Source organism: Daktulosphaira vitifoliae, unplaced genomic scaffold (assembly GCF_025091365.1).
Source record: "Daktulosphaira vitifoliae isolate Bord-2020 unplaced genomic scaffold, ASM2509136v1 Scaffold_1, whole genome shotgun sequence".
NCBI classification, from domain to species: Eukaryota; Metazoa; Arthropoda; class Insecta; order Hemiptera; family Phylloxeridae; genus Daktulosphaira; species Daktulosphaira vitifoliae.
This window is the reverse complement of record NW_026099572.1, coordinates 69,336,995-69,354,484: the sequence shown is the minus strand read 5'-3', so window position 1 is coordinate 69,354,484 and position 17,490 is coordinate 69,336,995. Positions and strand designations below refer to the sequence as shown.

The 17,490-nt window shown below is 36.1% G+C and overlaps 1 protein-coding gene across 3 annotated transcripts in view; it reads right to left on the bottom strand.

The window, feature by feature from the left end:
- LOC126896899 (protein PALS1) overlaps positions 1-17,490 on the bottom strand; it is a 35,741-nt gene that overhangs the window by 1,602 nt on the left and 16,649 nt on the right. For 2 of the 3 annotated variants that reach the window (XM_050670055.1, XM_050670056.1), the window contains 11 exons: positions 15,345-15,595; positions 9,136-9,382; positions 7,994-8,173; positions 2,852-3,080; positions 2,229-2,455; positions 1,910-2,158; positions 1,337-1,591; positions 878-1,241; positions 646-810; positions 434-565; positions 170-351 (listed from right to left, as the gene is read on the bottom strand). In XM_050670055.1, coding sequence (XP_050526012.1) covers positions 170-351; positions 434-565; positions 646-810; positions 878-1,241; positions 1,337-1,591; positions 1,910-2,158; positions 2,229-2,455; positions 2,852-3,080; positions 7,994-8,173; positions 9,136-9,382; positions 15,345-15,595 — 2,481 coding nt within the window. Of the gene's footprint in view, positions 1-169; positions 352-433; positions 566-645; positions 811-877; positions 1,242-1,336; positions 1,592-1,909; positions 2,159-2,228; positions 2,456-2,851; positions 3,081-7,993; positions 8,174-9,135; positions 9,383-12,434; positions 12,727-15,344; positions 15,596-17,490 lie in introns of those variants that run through there. The other variant, XM_050670057.1, reaches the window with a different exon arrangement.

Here is a 17,490-nt window from a genome sequence, read left to right as displayed (position 1 = left end):
TTTTTATGGCTATCAGATAATATAGTTAATTATAAAAAAATTAAATATAATGAGTGATTTACATATTCAATGTTTTATTTTTATGTTATCAATAAATAATTCGATTTATTAATCATTGAAAATATTAGGGATTGATGTCAAATTTTATTTGCTATATAAAAAGACTTACTTTGTATGGTTCACCATTTTTAAGTTTTTTTTGACGCAGTTTTTCTAGTGAAGGTGGTGCAACAAATATGACAAATGGCTTAAGATCAGAACTTCGAAGGATTTTAAGAGATTGTGGATGAAGATTTAACACGCAAATCTTACTGTAATTAACTACTGACCGTATGGCATCTAATGAGGTACCTGTAAAGAACATTCCATTGGTAATCATGTCGTAGAAACAGCATTACTCATACGCAAATACAAACGTGTGTTTCACACTTACCATAATACGCTTTCTCATATTCACCGTGTTCGACGAATTTCCTAGAAAGAATATCAGATTCAAATTGGGCTCTGGTGATAAAATGATAGTCTTGTCCATCAATTTCGCCGTCTTTTTTTGCTCGACTAGTATCTAAAAAAATGAAGTCTTATTAATTACATTGCTACCTTAAAATCTAGTCTTAAAAATAGTACAAAATTCAAAATACTAACGAGGAATTGCAGCAGCGAATCTATCTCGGTCTTCCATTAGCCTCTGCCGAAGCTCATGTCTACCGATATTAGGTGGTCCGATTAATACAATAGGCCTTTTGTGGTTAGCCCGAGGATAATATAAAGCGACTTCTTCGTATGTTAAAATATCTTCTGCTTCGTATTCTGTATAAAAATAATATAAATTTTAACAATGTCTAACATACTTCTTATATATCAATTGATTACTTACCATCAGAGTTAGACGAATAAATGGGAAAACCACCATCTTGGTACAATGCTTTCTTCTTCCTCTTTTTTAAATTCTTTTTACCACAAAGGAACGTGTTTTGCTTTTTTGGTCTATCCTTTCCTGACTTGTCGCCACCAGTAATGGTTTGTTTGAGAGCTTCGCGTTGGTGTTGGAAAGATTTGCTCGGTATAAGTCCAGCTAACGTTTGATCTTCTTCGCCCTCTCTAAACGCCTGCCACCAATTGGCGTCCTCTTGAGATATCACATGCAGAATATCTCCTTTTTGAAAGCTAATACCTAATTCTCTACATGGAATATATCCGTCGTCTTCGGGATCGTAGTCGAAATGTGCTTTCATATGCATCTAAAAAATAAAAATACACGAGTGTCAACACAAAATAAAAACATTATCTAAAACTATAATCTAGTAACAAAAAATCCATCACAGCTAGTACTTACAATGAAATTTTCCCTGTTTCCGTTGGAGTTCTGGTATGAAATTCGATTTGCACTTGGTACAATCATGAAAGTTAAAGGTCCAGTCATTACCGACAGGATATCACAGACATCGTTGATGGATTTACCACGCATTTCTACGCCGTTTACTTCCAACACTTCGTCACCTTCGTGTAGAAGTCCGCTTTTTTCGGCAGCGCCTCCTCTCACAATTCGACCAATTATAACAGCATCACCGTCGTTTCGCACGGTTGCTCCCTGACAAAAAATAATTTCAATTAATAACAAGTACGAAAAACAAATAAAATCAATTAACAATAAATACATATTTTTGGAGCTAGATGTGGCGTATTGGATACACTAATTACTAATATGCTCTAGTGTTAAGTCATAACGGATGGGTTAACTATACGTTTTTATAGCGTTAAAAGCAGTCCCTAGTGTAGAAGGCACGAGAAAACTACTACACTCAACTTTTTCCTAAATATACACCAGTTCAACTGTAGTTAACTAGTGTCAAACCATTGCCTTAATCATTAATAGCTATAAAAAAGGTAAGACAAGAAAATTACTCACTAATGGTTCGTTGGTTTTCTCAATGTTGATAATAGTGATGTTTGGAGGATGTTGATCAGACGTGCCGTAAGTTGAGGGATCGCCTATTGGCAAAGTGACAGTCATTTCGGTGGTATTCTCGTCCTGTGGCAACACGTCTTGTGCTATGGTGTCGTGAGCCCAGAGAACACCTTCGATCTCGTATTGGGATAGAAGTTTGGCAAGTTCCGATGCCTCGGATAAAGTACTGTTTTGGATACTTTCCAAACACTGAATAAAATAAAAATGATTTTATTATGAATCAAAGCTATTTTAATTTGTGTAATCGCAAAACACTTACATCCCGAACCAAGTTTTGAGCTTCTAATGTCACCGGTCTCTTGGTGGTGTTGGGCGGCCACAGCTGTTGCACTTTGTTGTGTACGGACAGCACGCGGACGAATTCCGGATTCAAAAGCAAGCATTGGATAACGGCCACGTCCGGATCGGATTTGTTACCCAGGTAAATGCCGTTCTTTTTCAACTGCAGGTGAATCCTTTGAAGCGCGGCAATTAATTCGCCGTATCCTGAAACAATAATAAATAACGAAACGCGTTAGACGTTGCCGATGTACGACTGCACACAAAAGTCTACTAAAAAACAATGTGTGCCACTAGTATAACTCTGCGGTCTATGGAGGCAAGTACTATTCCGCCACGCCATAATATTATCGTCACGAGTGCAAGTGACAGGTTGTTATGCGCGAGGCGTGTTCGTATATAATATTATACCTCTGCAAGAGAGTCTCGGCGTATGGACGTGACCTGAATGCAGAGTTCGACGACGCTACAGTCGTCGGCATTCCATTAAAATACATTACGTTCGTCCGTTTTCGACCGGAACGTGCAATGAGGAAACGCGCCGGACCAAAATTATTAGTCCTCCGCCCTCGGACGATACGTATACTATTCGCTTGTACTCACCGACAACTTTGTAGATGGGTTCGTAAGGTTCCTGATATTCTTCAGTAGTGGTGGTGATGGTCTCAGCCTCATGGTCGTGATCAGACGAGAAACCATCGTTGACGATCCCACTCTCTGGTGGCTCGTGTTCGAGATCGCGAAGCTTTTTCGATCCTCTCAGAGATCGGTTGAGAAATTCGTTTTGTTGAGCGACCCTGTCTTCATCTTCTTTTCTTTTACGCAAAGCGTCCTGTCAAACAACAAAGACATTAGTTCTTCGTCTGTACGTTAAAAAAAATCGTGCCGTCTCCTACTGTGTTAGGTAATAGTTATAAAATCCGTACCGATTTGGAATATGTCATCGTCAGGCACAAAAAACGGACACAAAGTATGGCGATGTCCACACACACACACACGCCGTACACAAACTACGCGTAAGTGTAAATAAATAAAAAAAAAAAGCTATGACATGCTACAATCGAGGTGTATTCATGGTCCGGCGATGGCGGATCACCGGAAAACAAATAGGAACATCCGATTGGGAGGAGTTACGTATAGCAGGTGACCACCGGTATTATATTTATTTGTTTTGTGCTTATTAACCGGCCACGAACTAGAACTGCTGAAAGCCCAGTGGAAAAAACAATTGATTTTGGTGTTGGACCGATGATCATACAAATGACTCCGTGTATGTGTAGGACGAATATAACTACAGGGAAGGGTTAGAAGCGTCGAATAAAACGTGCGCAGAGGTCTTAGGGCACGCGAGAGTTCTGCACGAATTTATGGCTTGATATTAAAAGAGAACGACAACAACAACAATAATAATTATTGTTATTATTACTTGCGTTCGAACATCTAACAAAGGGATATTAAAAAATAATAATTCGTTAGATATTTAATTTTCCATAAACTTTGTTGTGTGTTCTCTGTCCGGTAAAATGTAATATTCGCTCTAATTGTGGGCATTGGGGCAAAGTGGCTGTTAGAGTATAAAATTAATTTTATCGCCGACGCGACGTACAAACCATAAGCATTCGTATAGGTACGATATTATACGGGCAGACACCGTCTAGAAGGACGGCAATATATTTCACAGATTGTTATGTAGAATATTTTCAGAGCTGCCATGAAAAGGTCCAGAAGAACACACGATAATTATTCTTACAGCCAGTAAAAATATTTTGATCAACAAAATACGTTAATACATTGTGAAGAATCTCGACGGCGCGTATACACGTCACACCTCGATCATGTGTATCTATAACACGTTACATACCCATGACAAGTGTAGAGTCGACAAGTAGTTTTAGGTGCCACAACTGCACCGAGTGTATCTTTATTGTGTTCGTCACTCATTATTATTATTATTATTACTATTATTCGTTATACGCAGCACGCGGAGGTCTCGGATAAGATAAAAGTTAATTAAGTGTGTACGAATTTTTCGGCTTTTCCAACACTATTGTATTCTATATAATACGAATAATAAAATACACCTGTAAAACAATATAATTCAATCGAGCAGGTCCTGAGAGTAATTCAATAGGATCCATTGTTCGTCGCACACGCAGGCACGCAAAAGATTCTGACAACGCTTCTAAAACATTATGATTTCGGCAGTTCACTTAATATAGTGCCGTACCTTTGAGAGGTATTAAAAAAAAAAAAAAATCATAACGAATTAATATAACGTGATGAACGAATTTTGAAGAGATGAAAAACGTGCAAAACGCAATGTCAAAAACCAAGAACAACGTTATGCATAACACGAATCGCTTACTAAGTATAGCCACTTTTGAAACAATAATAAATTATACAATAATATAAAAATTTACCCGTCCTAAGGGAGCCATTGACAGCGTAAACAGGTTGACAGAGCGCTCGGGTGTGTTTCTGCTGGTGCTAAGGCGATAAAATGCGTTGACGAGTGACGAAAGCCCATTAAAATGTGAACGTTTTCAAGTATTTTACTTATTTTTTTATCGTTGCTTAAAATATGAGTGGCTCATTACACGAGTAGAGACAATGAACGCATACGACTAATGTAACGTGTTGTGCGAAAACCATCACACGTACTATTTGCTTTGTTTATCGTTTACACGCGGCCGTGTTTAGAGTACAGCGGTTTTTAACTGAGAATCGTAACAATAACAAAGAGTTCATTGCATTAAACAAAACTACCGGTCGTGTGTCAGACTTAATAACAGACATAAATTGCTAAAATTGTTTCTGTCCCGAAAACCAACAGACTTGTTTTGATTGTAGTTTTAATTGAATTTAGTGAAAACGGCCGTAAAAAGTTGCAAATATTCTCAGTAAATACGTACAAGTTTGTCAATAAATTAATACGAATCGCATAGTCATTAAAGGGAAATATTTTTGGTAAGTCGATTTGTGCGCAGCGTAACAAATGTTTTTGATTTCATCGTTATCCCAATTTTAATTACTTGTAAAATAATATCCGCGTTCAACGGGGTTCAACTTCTTGGAAACTGTCTGAAAGTCAATAATTTACGGAATAGACCGAGATCCAAAAGTAAACAACAAGTCGACAAAAATTGACTCTTAGTGAAGAAACATGAAAAATATAAAAAAACCACCATCGAGACGGGCAAATGTTTGCTAACGGAAAAACGCAGAGATTACCAACCGCAATCGTAATAAAGTATCCACAACGTTGTAAAATAACTCGATAAAATTCAAAGAGATGGCGAATGAAGCGAGTCCAAAGAAACGGTGTGTGGAAATAACAATGAACGGAAACACAAATTCTTACCTCGGACGGAGGGAGAGATACCGCCGAAAAAACGTCTAGACAAAACCGTTTTACACCATCAAAACCCGAACATTGCATTCGAAACGACGTTCAAAGTACAATAGTAATGGGAATATTACGGCAAAACCATCGAGACGCTATTGGAATTGGCAGTTTTTTTTTTTTTTTACGACTCCCAGTACACGTAACACCAAACGCCGTTTAATTTCGATATTTCTACTATGTTTACACGATACGTAAACGGTTTCGGATTATTGATACACCCCCCCCCCACACACACACACACAACAACAATAACGATAATTGCCGCATAGTTTCGCTGCAACATACGCGTATGTCACGCAATAGTTTGGCCGCGAGAACGGTAACCCGAGACAGCTGAATAAGAGAATTCGCACGACAATGAGATTCGTCGGATTTTTTCCTCCGAAAACATCCGATGCAACAATATTTTTTACACCGTGTGAAAACCAACCAGCTCGGATGCGGCGGAGTGACGTACAGGTGGAATCCACACAACGGTCGGTGTTACACCTGCACTGTGTTATTGCACTATCCAATTACGACAATGCCGAGGGCAGCTACTAGAGAGAATCGGAGTAACGCACAAAGGTCGTCGACAGAGAGAGTCTGAATAAAGTCGTGGCGATTATTATTCACAAACGATTTTGAACGGTGAAAAAAACTCGGTCTCTCTCGTCCTGCAGTTGACGTCTACCGGTGAGAAATAAAAAGTAGATTTCTGATTGTATAATGCACATTTCACCTGGCATTTGACATTATCGATCCGGCGTACAAAGAGAGACTACACATACTTCTGGAGAAAATCAAACGTGAAAGATCCGACCGATGGCGAACACGCGAGGAGCGCCGCATCTCAAGTTAGTTTTCATTTATTTCTAATAGACAAACAAAAACCAACGACTGTTTACAGTGTTGCGGTTTTTGCGGTCGCGTCCAACAGACATACCGACCGAATAAAAATTGCAATAATGACCGGTGAAATCATATCGAATATCGACGGTGATCGTCCAACGGAGATTTTTGTTATAACAATTTATTATAATCGTGTTGTTCTCACGTTACTACAGCCGTGAGATCCGAAATTATTTTATTATTCATAACTGTAAACTGCTCTTCTTCACTTTGAATATAATCTAATTCCGACGAATTACGGAAACAATAACGAATTTTTCCCTCCGGCTTTTTATACTCGATAAATGTGTACACGCAGCTTTCTCTCTGTCATCATCAAACGGCTATCGGTTCACCGCGCTGTAATCCGTTAAACACAGCGACGTATAGACACAACGGTTTCGAAGAATCATCTTTAAAACGAAGAGGTCAAAAAGTTATTTTGCCAACAACAACCTGACGCGACGACTGGCGTTGGCGTTTGGAGTGCAAACACACACAAACGCTTTAAAACTGGAATGTAATTACTAAATAACAACAGCCAAGGACCGGCTTGTAAATCTCAAGAATAGAGGACGGTAGTAGCAACACCGATTTAATCTAATCATTCCTCGGGGCATTTATTTTTAATAAACAACCGAGCACATTGTTGTTGTGTATTGTTAAGATTTACCCGGAAAACAAAGTAATATTCCGTCTTGGCAAAAACAAAATCTAAAGGTGGCCATACAATGTGTGATGATATTAATGGTGCGAGGAAAATAACATTTTTCTGAAAATCGGTTTGAATAATCAACGTTGAAGAATTTTTTATGCGTTAGGTTCCTCGATTGTAGTATTATACACACAATGATCATGGCACCAGCATTGTTGCATCGCCACTAGTAACGGTTCGGTGTACGGTGGAATGCGAAGGTCGTGTGGCGATAAAGATACCTGTACATTGTGATGTACACACACGAGCACAAGGAGACGTACGTACGCCGCGGCGTTCCAAAAAAATCAATCAGCCCGTGTCATTCATACCCGTTACTATTGTAAAATCTCTGGAGTGGGGCAAATTTTTTAACGTGTACCGCGAAAAAGATGCCGTGAAGTATCTCCGGTAGTCACAAATTAAAGCGACTGACCGAAACAGCAAAATTGTCAAAGATAATTTGGTCTGCTCACGTCGTATACGAAATCGGATAGAAAATTATTCGAATAAGGCGAGTTTTTATTTTTTTATACCCATCCTCCGGACGACAATATTTCCGAGTTATCTCGTTTAAAACACAAAATCGAAAGACTGACACTTTTTGGTACTTGCACTAAAAACAACAAATACGTGACCCTATCTCTGTCAAGCGGCTAGTTATATTGAGTATTCGAGGGTCGGTCGGGATGGATGTTACAAAAGAGAGTGCGGGGAGTAGACGCCAATAAACATGTTAACAGCTCAAGTGGATATGATCTCCGAGTGCGTTTACCTGGTACTTTCTGATGCTCTCCAACTGCTCTTTGGTGGGTTCCGTCGACGATATGGTAACGATCGTGTTATTGTTGATGCTGGCAGCTTGATGGAGCTGTTGTTTGATCACATCTGATCGCGGTGGAGGCGGCGGCGGTACCGACGAATGTTGTTTGTCTATTACAGCAGAGCCATTATTCTATGGGAAAACATAAAATACAAATTAATAATTTAGCACGCACAAATGCTGTTCACAATGACACTTACTAATCGACAGAGGAAATAGCTAAGCGAAACCTTACAAGTGAAAGATCGTGAAAGTATTCATAGGTATCCATGACACGGCGCAATTGCAAAAGGAGACTTGGCTAATGATAGTCGTGGCGCGTAATGAACCCAACAAGTTAACATACGCTTATACACTAAACATTAATCAATACAACTCATTTTTATTCCACTAATATCTACATTTGTTCTCGTTGTCGTTCGAGACAGTTTCAAGAGGTCGTTTAAGTAAAAACTTACCAAATTTGCAAATTACCGGAAATCAAAAACTTTAGACGTTAACACATTTAAACGGTTCTGCTATTAAAAGGCTTCGACAAGCAAGACAAATTCTTATTGGTCGTAAAGAGACGATCAATACATGAGATCGAAGCTAACATAGATCCCAATCAGTTAAATCGCGCTTATTTTTAACACATCTCTATCGCCTCCCAGTCTTTGTAATTATTTACGTTTTTAATTATGGTTTTAATGGATCGCCAATAAATGACTTTACTCTGAAGAAATTTCACCGATATTGAAACTTTTGATCGAAAAATCCAGTTATTTCTATAAACAAGGCCCTCGGGTATACGTGCCATTTGTCGCGAATACGACTTTACAAGAAAATCAATAAACGGGGAAATCGTCATTAATTACCATCACTTAGTGACTTATGGCTGCACATATTTCATTAGAACCATGATATTATATATTTACAGCGGAATTACGGATTGTTAGGTACTTGAGCTACATTAAACACACAACATTCGTATTTTATGGTTTGAGGAGATTAACGCGTAATGACGGCATTGTTTAGTTGATCTTTCAACTAGTCAGGTTCGCTTTTTTTTAAATAAATTGTTTGATTCCCATTAATTAGAAATGCGATCTAACCTGCGTGCTGTTGGCAGTACGGTTGGTGGTCCTCGAGGGCGGTGGGTACCGCGGAGGTGTCTTGTTGCGAGCAATGAACGAATCTGGTACGTCGACGGCCATCTCGCGATGCGGCCCGTTGTCCAGGGTGCTCATCATGACCATCATGTCCAGCGTTTCGCCGTCGTTGTCTTCTACGGCTCGCTTCTTTTCCAGCGTACCGACCTCGTTGCCCACGCGGACAAGTCCTCCGCTGCGGCGACGAGACCTGTGCCAACGGAAAACAAACATGGTTAGTCAAGAGATGATGGTTTCAACAGACAAACGCAATAAGTCATGCCGAATACCAATTGCGGTAAGATAATAATTACAGTCCGACAATGTATTTTTATCGTAAAGTGTTACTGTGAAGAACGCGGACATTACGTACGGGTAATCTAATGCGAACGGGTTAAACGCCTAAAACACCACACGCAGTCCACGTGCGGAAACAACGGACGACGTCGTTGTTAACAACAATTTCCACTCCCTGGCAAGTTTAGACGACAAATAATATCTAAGAGTATCTTATTACCAAGTAAAATTACATTTCTCGCGTGTTACGTACACAACGACATAATTACTGCCATTATCGCTTTATATTTAACACTCGCGTTTAATCTGCACGGTCGTTTTGTGTTTTTTATTGTTGCATATTAACGATAACGCACCGTGCGCTGATACGTGTCGCTGTATCGATGTCGTTGAATATTAACTGTGTTTTTTACTGTCGAGTTCAGTCCGAACAATTCTCAGTTTCCGACACTTTTACCGGATAGGGCAATAATCGCGAACAGTTCTAATACATTTGAAAACGCTATTATAATATAATCACCATCTACTGCCGTGTTCATCGCGGTAAAGAGTTTAACGGAAACGGTCCGTTTATAACCGTACAGGAATGTGCACGGAGCATAAACAAGTAATAAAACGTAAAACGAAAAACATATTACTCGCAATGGATTTTGTCGTCAAACGCAGTAAAGTACTAAAAGAACCATCGGCTCAGTGTGACTTTGTCCGCTACTTTTAAACTGAACGCTTCTGCTGGCCGAGGTCAGAACAAATAAAGTTTGACAAATTATAGGAAAAAAATAACAAGATAAACCGTCGAGAAACATATTTTAAGTAAAAACACGTAGTGGTTTTCGTTGTCGACGAGAGAGATGATTATATCTTTTAAGTAAACAAACGGTTCTGAAGGTTGCCATTTAGGTTGCCTATTAATTGAATGTCCGAGGCGTAACTTTTTTCAAAGTCCACACGATGTCGCGTTGACAACAAGTGGATTAAAAAACAATAGTCTTTCTCTGGACGGATAAAAAATTAACAGCGATAATTGACCGAGGCAACTATGCTTACAAACGTAACCAGTGTACGGTATTCGCGCAGCAATGTCTTGTTATTTATCATTTTAGTAACGCTATGCGAAACGGCATTGGATTTGGGCAAACGAAAACAAACTAAATCTTCACGTGAAAATCATATGAAATCCAATGTCTCGCATAATCATATCGATAATTTGTAACGGACTACCGAACTGTGCAGTGGTTAATATTTCTCCTTGTCGTGCAAAAACGATATAACCTTAATGTGCTCGCGTTTTTGGCCATCAAACAGCATGACACGAAAACAACCGATTAATAATCTGGGCATTTTTTTTTTTAAATTTTTCATCCAATAGGAGTTGTATTCAATTTCGTACGGACGAATTAAGATTTCATGAAAACATTTTGCACGCAAATAATTAATATTTACCAGTACACAATTGGAGATAATTTTTAATAGTGTGCACTACAATTCTAAAACTGTAAAAAATAAAAGTTATTATTTTTTCGATTCAAAAACTTAGATCTAACGGCAGAAAATCATGTCGAAAGCACAAATATTCATCTCGTTTAGATTTCATTGTTCTTTTTAGTTCCAAGATAGTGGAAACTATGGTTACTTACAATTTCGGTAAAACCATACGAGACCAAAACACATTCGTATGAGATCTAACCCATTTAAAAGGGTCCTAGGACTGAATTATAATCGCACAGAAATATGCGTTTTATATGTTCATTGCATAACGATTTGCGGTTAACGTCATTATTGGTGTCAAAATAAAAAAATCCAAGATTTACTACGAGGCCACGGAAGCCTTACGGTATAATTAAAGCTAATAACAATGAAATACGAGGTTTTAAGGGTCTTCGTGTTAACCGAACGCCCTTTACCACAACGACAATGGTAATCACAATTAAATCTAATGACAATTAATACACCGCACTCGCTTTTGTTAAGATGGATGATTTGCCAATAACTTGTAGTTTTTTAAGTCTTTCATAACGCCGTTTGAACACACAGAGTGTGCTTATTACGTGACACCTACAGAACCCATTATTCCGATGAGACTATAAAACGTTAAAAAAACTCGAGTTCATTGCGATTGTTACGTTCCAAAATTATTTAGTTGCTCGAAAAAATTATAGACAATAAAAACAGTTCAGACCGTGCAAATTTAATAGCTCCTCTAACGTTTTTATTTTGTACATTCGTCTACTGAGTGGTATTTAGGTACCTAAACACGTTTTATGGATAGTTAAATTTATATTAGTTTAGCTGTAAAACAAAAACGTTTGTGTTTAACAGTCTCGGTAAAGTCCCGACGGGGGCGTTTGAAAACAATAACAATTGATTTGTTGAATTAAGTGTATGAATTATTCAACTGAGATTTTTTCATAGTCGACACTATAAAACGTTCCCTCGGACTAAATGCGCATTCCAACTTTTGGTATCTCCAGTCCAATAAACATGTTCACACCAAGCACATACACTAAGTATTAAATTTATCTTGGAAATGAAAAGATAATACACGCACTAATACTATTACAGCCATTAAACTAACCGTTCGGTTTGTAATTGAATAAATTGGAATTTTAATCACCAATATTACCTGCCGTAACGTCACGACAAAACTAACACGAATGACTAAGCAAACTCGCCCCAGTTGCTATTTACTATTTTAAGATTGTTATATTTATACGACTTGAAAAATAATTATTCGAAAATGATAATATTTGTACTTTGATTGCGTATCGCGTAAGTCAAGTGCGTCGAAGTCACCACTCGTCATATTTACGGTAAAGAGTATTTTTTAATTTTAGTGAAATTGCTGCAGAAAACATTACGACATGACTCAAATGATTTTAATTCCAAATTTTATACAGCAGTGAATTTTACAGATTATAGATCAGGTGCATCAGACGCCGCCGTTACGTTTGATATTCGGTACTCACCACGTGTGCCAGTTATAAGGTAACAGTTTCATCGTGTTGTAATGTACGTATCCGAAATGGTTTCTAATGTGCAGCGGTTACTGATTGACGGAAAAATATATACGGCACTCGCGAATTGTACGACTGTTTCGTATCACGGGAAATATCATAGCGATCGGACGAGACGCAATCCGCTCCGAAACAACACTAACACTGGACTGGCAAAATAGTAGTTGGAAGAACGCGACGTACACCCGTACGGCCGCCGACGGGGAGAACCGGACCGTCGTCATTATCGGGTCGGAGGGGTGCGGATGAGTATTTGGAAGGAGCGGTGGCGGCAGTTATAACTACACGTACCTGTGCACACGCTGCTCTAACCGTCTTATGCATTCGTTGAGCCGTATATACAACGAAAAAATACGTGCGTATGATATTGTATACACCTTGCTGCTGCTGTTGTACTGCTACATGGTCTGAGACGTCGACGGGGGAAGCAAAAGCGGCGGCAACAGCAGGTATAATAATAATAATAATAACGCCCAACCCCCAGGATACAATAAAATGGTCGGGGCGGGGAGAGGTTAATAGTGAGTACCTGTCTCGTCGTGGAATTCCTGACCCTTTGTGACAAGTCACATACACACATAATATCCGTACTAAGATTCATAAGACCGTAGTGATTGAAGAAAAAAATTCGGTTACATTGTTGTGCACCTTGTAAACGCACCGCTATAAAATCTTCCCCGTGGAAAGTAAACTAATGTGATACAAGGAGCCAAAAATCTTAAAAACTTATTTTTTTTTAATTTAATATATTAGTCAGTATATTTTATCTAACATTTAATCTAATCGTTTAAAAGCTTCTTTTTCTTTTAGTTAAAAAAATTAAATAGAGTACATAAATTATTTAATCGATTTTCGATGCAAATTTACACAAAGTCATTATAAATGTATAGAATCTTTAAAATATATCCTCATAATAGATAAAAATGCAATATTTAATTAAATTTCAGAAGATTAGTGCCACGACTAAAATTTGCTTTCCTCTGACTACATCGGACTAAAAACAAAATATAAAACTATCGTACACGTTATTTCTTTAACATTTATTAGTACAGAAATCAATAATTCAATTGTTCGCGGACTTGAGTAATGTTCAAATTTAGGATAATTGGAAAAAATATCATAGAACAATTCAATGCCATTCCATTGGCCAATGTGTGCACGATATTGTAAACACGTTTACCATAGTTCTGGTTTAATAATATAACTGATTATGTCATGAAAGTAAATACAGGCGAATAAAAACTGAGGAAAAGAATATGATTGTCCACAATTTTCCTCTCTACTCGGTACGATCAAAAAAGATAGTTACACAAATAAACTTTGTCGTGGCTGTCATGATAATTATTATGATTTTTTTTAATTTTATTAACTGATGACAACCGTATCATTTTTACGTCAACACGTACCTATTTAATTTATCAAAATTGAATTTGAATATTTATTCTAAGTAAAATTGAATTGAATTTAATAAATTCATTGGCATCAGGTTTTTGATTGAATATCAACAATATTTTTAAAAATAAGTATTAGTCACCAACGTAGCACCTGTATTTTTTTATTCTCAAAAAACACCATACACGTACAAAATTTGAGCCAAGTAAAAAACCTATCCCTTTGTTGTGCACGTAACCGTGCGGTAAATAAAGAACAGGTGGACCGTGAAAAATAAACACCCCTTGTCGAAAAATCTTGTCCACTTATATTTTACTGGGGAACCAAATAAACCTTAAAAAGCCACACAGTTTGTACTGCATCCATGTGCTTGCATAATTTTTCATTGTTTGACGGAGTTTTTTATTTGAATAATCAAGGAGTAAGTAGGACCGTACTACTTGAGCATTTATACTTTGTTTTTTTGCCGACTATTTCCTCTAACGTTGACAAAAAGATTAAAAAAGGAGAATAGCTTTAGGGCACAGAAAATTTAAACACACTAAGTTCACTTCAAACTAACTAAAGTGGTTAATGATTTTAAAAAATGATTTTAACTTGTGCGCCAAATACAAGTACATTTTACTTGTTCACTAAGATTATTGTGTAAAATATAGTTGTTGTAGGCGTATAAATACTTTTAAAATTGTTTATTTAAAATAAAAAATAATGTCAAAATGTTTATATTAGTTTTTACTTATATTCGAGTTAAAGCTTCAAATTTATAAACCTTTTTTTATTTATTTTCATATTAATCTGATATAACCTAAACATTGTAAGTGACGTAATTTTTAAAGTAATTATTGTAATATTTTCTCACCAACTGACGTTAAAGTAATGTAATTTTGTAACAACTAAACGCCACTAAATATATGAAATCGACAACTTTTCTTACGTAATACAAGCAAAAAAAAAAAATTAACAAAATTCGGAAAATTAACAAAAAGAATCAACAATTTATACCCAAAAATGATTGTCGTGCTCAAACTAAATAAACCCCATTTTCTTTACCTTGCAATAATACAAACCATTTTATTTTTACTATTTAGAGTATAATATTAATATAAATAAGTTATACATTTCTAAAAATAACTACTGATAAAATTACTGTCGTTGCCATGAAAAGTTACAAACGTATAGCGAGTGAGGAGGTATATAAAGTATTTTTAGGAATGCTTAAAATGACAAAAAATAGACCTACTTCACACTAAACGTCACCACTAAATCGATATGCGTTATCAGAGCCAAACCGTGTGACGATATTAATAATTTAGTGAGAGGTTTTGAGGTGTGTACATTCATGAGTTGGATTGCAAAACAGCATATACTACAACGAGTATTCAATTCCACGCGAGTAATAAACTTCTTGCGATAATGGGGAAGATCAAAAGTTTTAACAAATTTGGCTTCTCATAAACGGTATCGACTTACCTGTTTTTAGAATAGGTGGTCTCGTCCAAGGACTTCAGTCTATAATTGCTGCTTTCATCTTTACCGATCAGTACTTCCGTCAAACCATTGCTGAACGGCGAACTGGGTCTTCTAGATGACGGTCTGGTATCCGATTGTTCATTCGAATTACTTATACCCTTATCCGATGGATCCACACAAATATCACTAGAAACTTTATTATTGTCCAAATAACCGTTGAGTTCAGTCGTTGGATGTAATTGCCGCATTAACTGAAATGAAATATATAAAAAATTGATTAGTTACATCACAGTTTTTGCATTGAAAGCTGCCTGCAGGGAAGTCTGCTTGCCAGGCAGAGACTCCCACAAATGTTGCCAACTTATACCTCAATTGTATATTTTAACGTAACCTATGTCTATATACTATACAGTGTACATCCTATCCTCAATAATTTGGCTACAAAATATTTATCTTATAGGTTCATTAAAATGAAATAAATCCAAAAGAAGAAGTATAAGATTTAGGTCAAAATAATTATTATTTTTAAATAATATTAGCCACGTGTGATCAATTTTTATTATATTGTCATTTTTTATACATTTCATTTTTATCGTCTATCTAAAGAAAATTATTCAGCTAAAAAAGTTTGTCTATTGTTAATGTAAAATATTTAAAAGAATATCCACGAAATTCATTGACAAAAAGATGTTTAAGACAATCAGTTTTTCAAGATTACTCATCTGTTTTTTTTTTTTTTTTGTAACATCTTCTAAAATCTTTTGATCTTCGTCGAAATAGGTGTCAGCTAAACGAACAGCTCACTAATATCTCAAGTACGAAACATTTTTATTCAACACCTATAATAAGTAAATTTTTCCTCATAAAGGCTTTCCACTTAAAAAGTCTTAGGTACTTTGTTTTTTCGCACAGTTTAATATAATACAGCTAAATTTCACTAACCTTAAAACGCGAGCATTGAAAATAAACGAAAATTATGTCAACATGTATTACCCGTTTTCTCATAAAAGTTCTAGTAAACATATTTTCAGGACAAATAATACAAACAAAGGAGACATTTTTTCCTAAATGATTACTAGTGGGAAATAATGTCTGATAAAACAGCTGAAGTTTTTTTTAATAAAAATGCGAAATACAGTATTACCTAATTACTTTTATAATATATAGCCTACTTTGTAATAGACAAAGTTATAAAAAATAATGGATGACTTTTTCTGCATTTGTATTCAGAATGTTTTATGGGGCGCTCGTAGGAATCGTTCAGTAACTATTATAATAATTAATATAGTCATGGAATTTTTTAGATTTGTTAGTGCTCCAACAGCAATTTATTTCAGGATAATTTTATTGTTTACAATTAACATTAAAGCAATAAAATATATATATATATGTATTGTCAACATATAGTTGGTTTTCTAATAATGATGTTTTTATTATAAGTATTAATATTATCAACAAAAATAAAGGTCAGGAAATTGAAAATTTAAGATGTTAAAAAAAATGTTTGTAGACTTATTTTACTCAACAATACTATTCAAATAACTACAATGAAAATAATAGGGACGCCAAAATGTATGTAGCCATCTCTTCCTAAAATCATGAATACTGTATAATGTAACAAACTGTTTATTTACTACATGAATAAATTTATTAATTATTTGCTAGTATATTTTTCAAATTTATATAAATAATTTAACTATAAATTAATTAAAACTATATTATATTTTTTCATTATAATTGGTGTTGCAGTGTTTTTTGAAAAATTATCCTATACAGACTATGTATAATTATGAATGTGTGTTATATGTTAGTCCATCCACTAATAACTAAAAAAACGCCAATTTTATGGTGGAAACGTGTCTAATTAGCTGGACCATAAATCTCAACTAGCATACCAGAATCCGAAAACATCAAATTTGTTGGTTCTCAAGCGGTTTCCGATTTCAATTGGGCCTCTTTTGACCACATTGCTCGTATTTCGTCAAATATTTCTACAATAATAATAACGTGGACAGTTCTCGGTAACAGAAACCACGCACAGTCAATGTAACCCCAAACGCCATTAGTACGGAACATTTAATTCTTAGTAAGTATTTTACATGCAGTTTAGACTACCGGAAAAATGGTTCGTATTATAATATAAAAT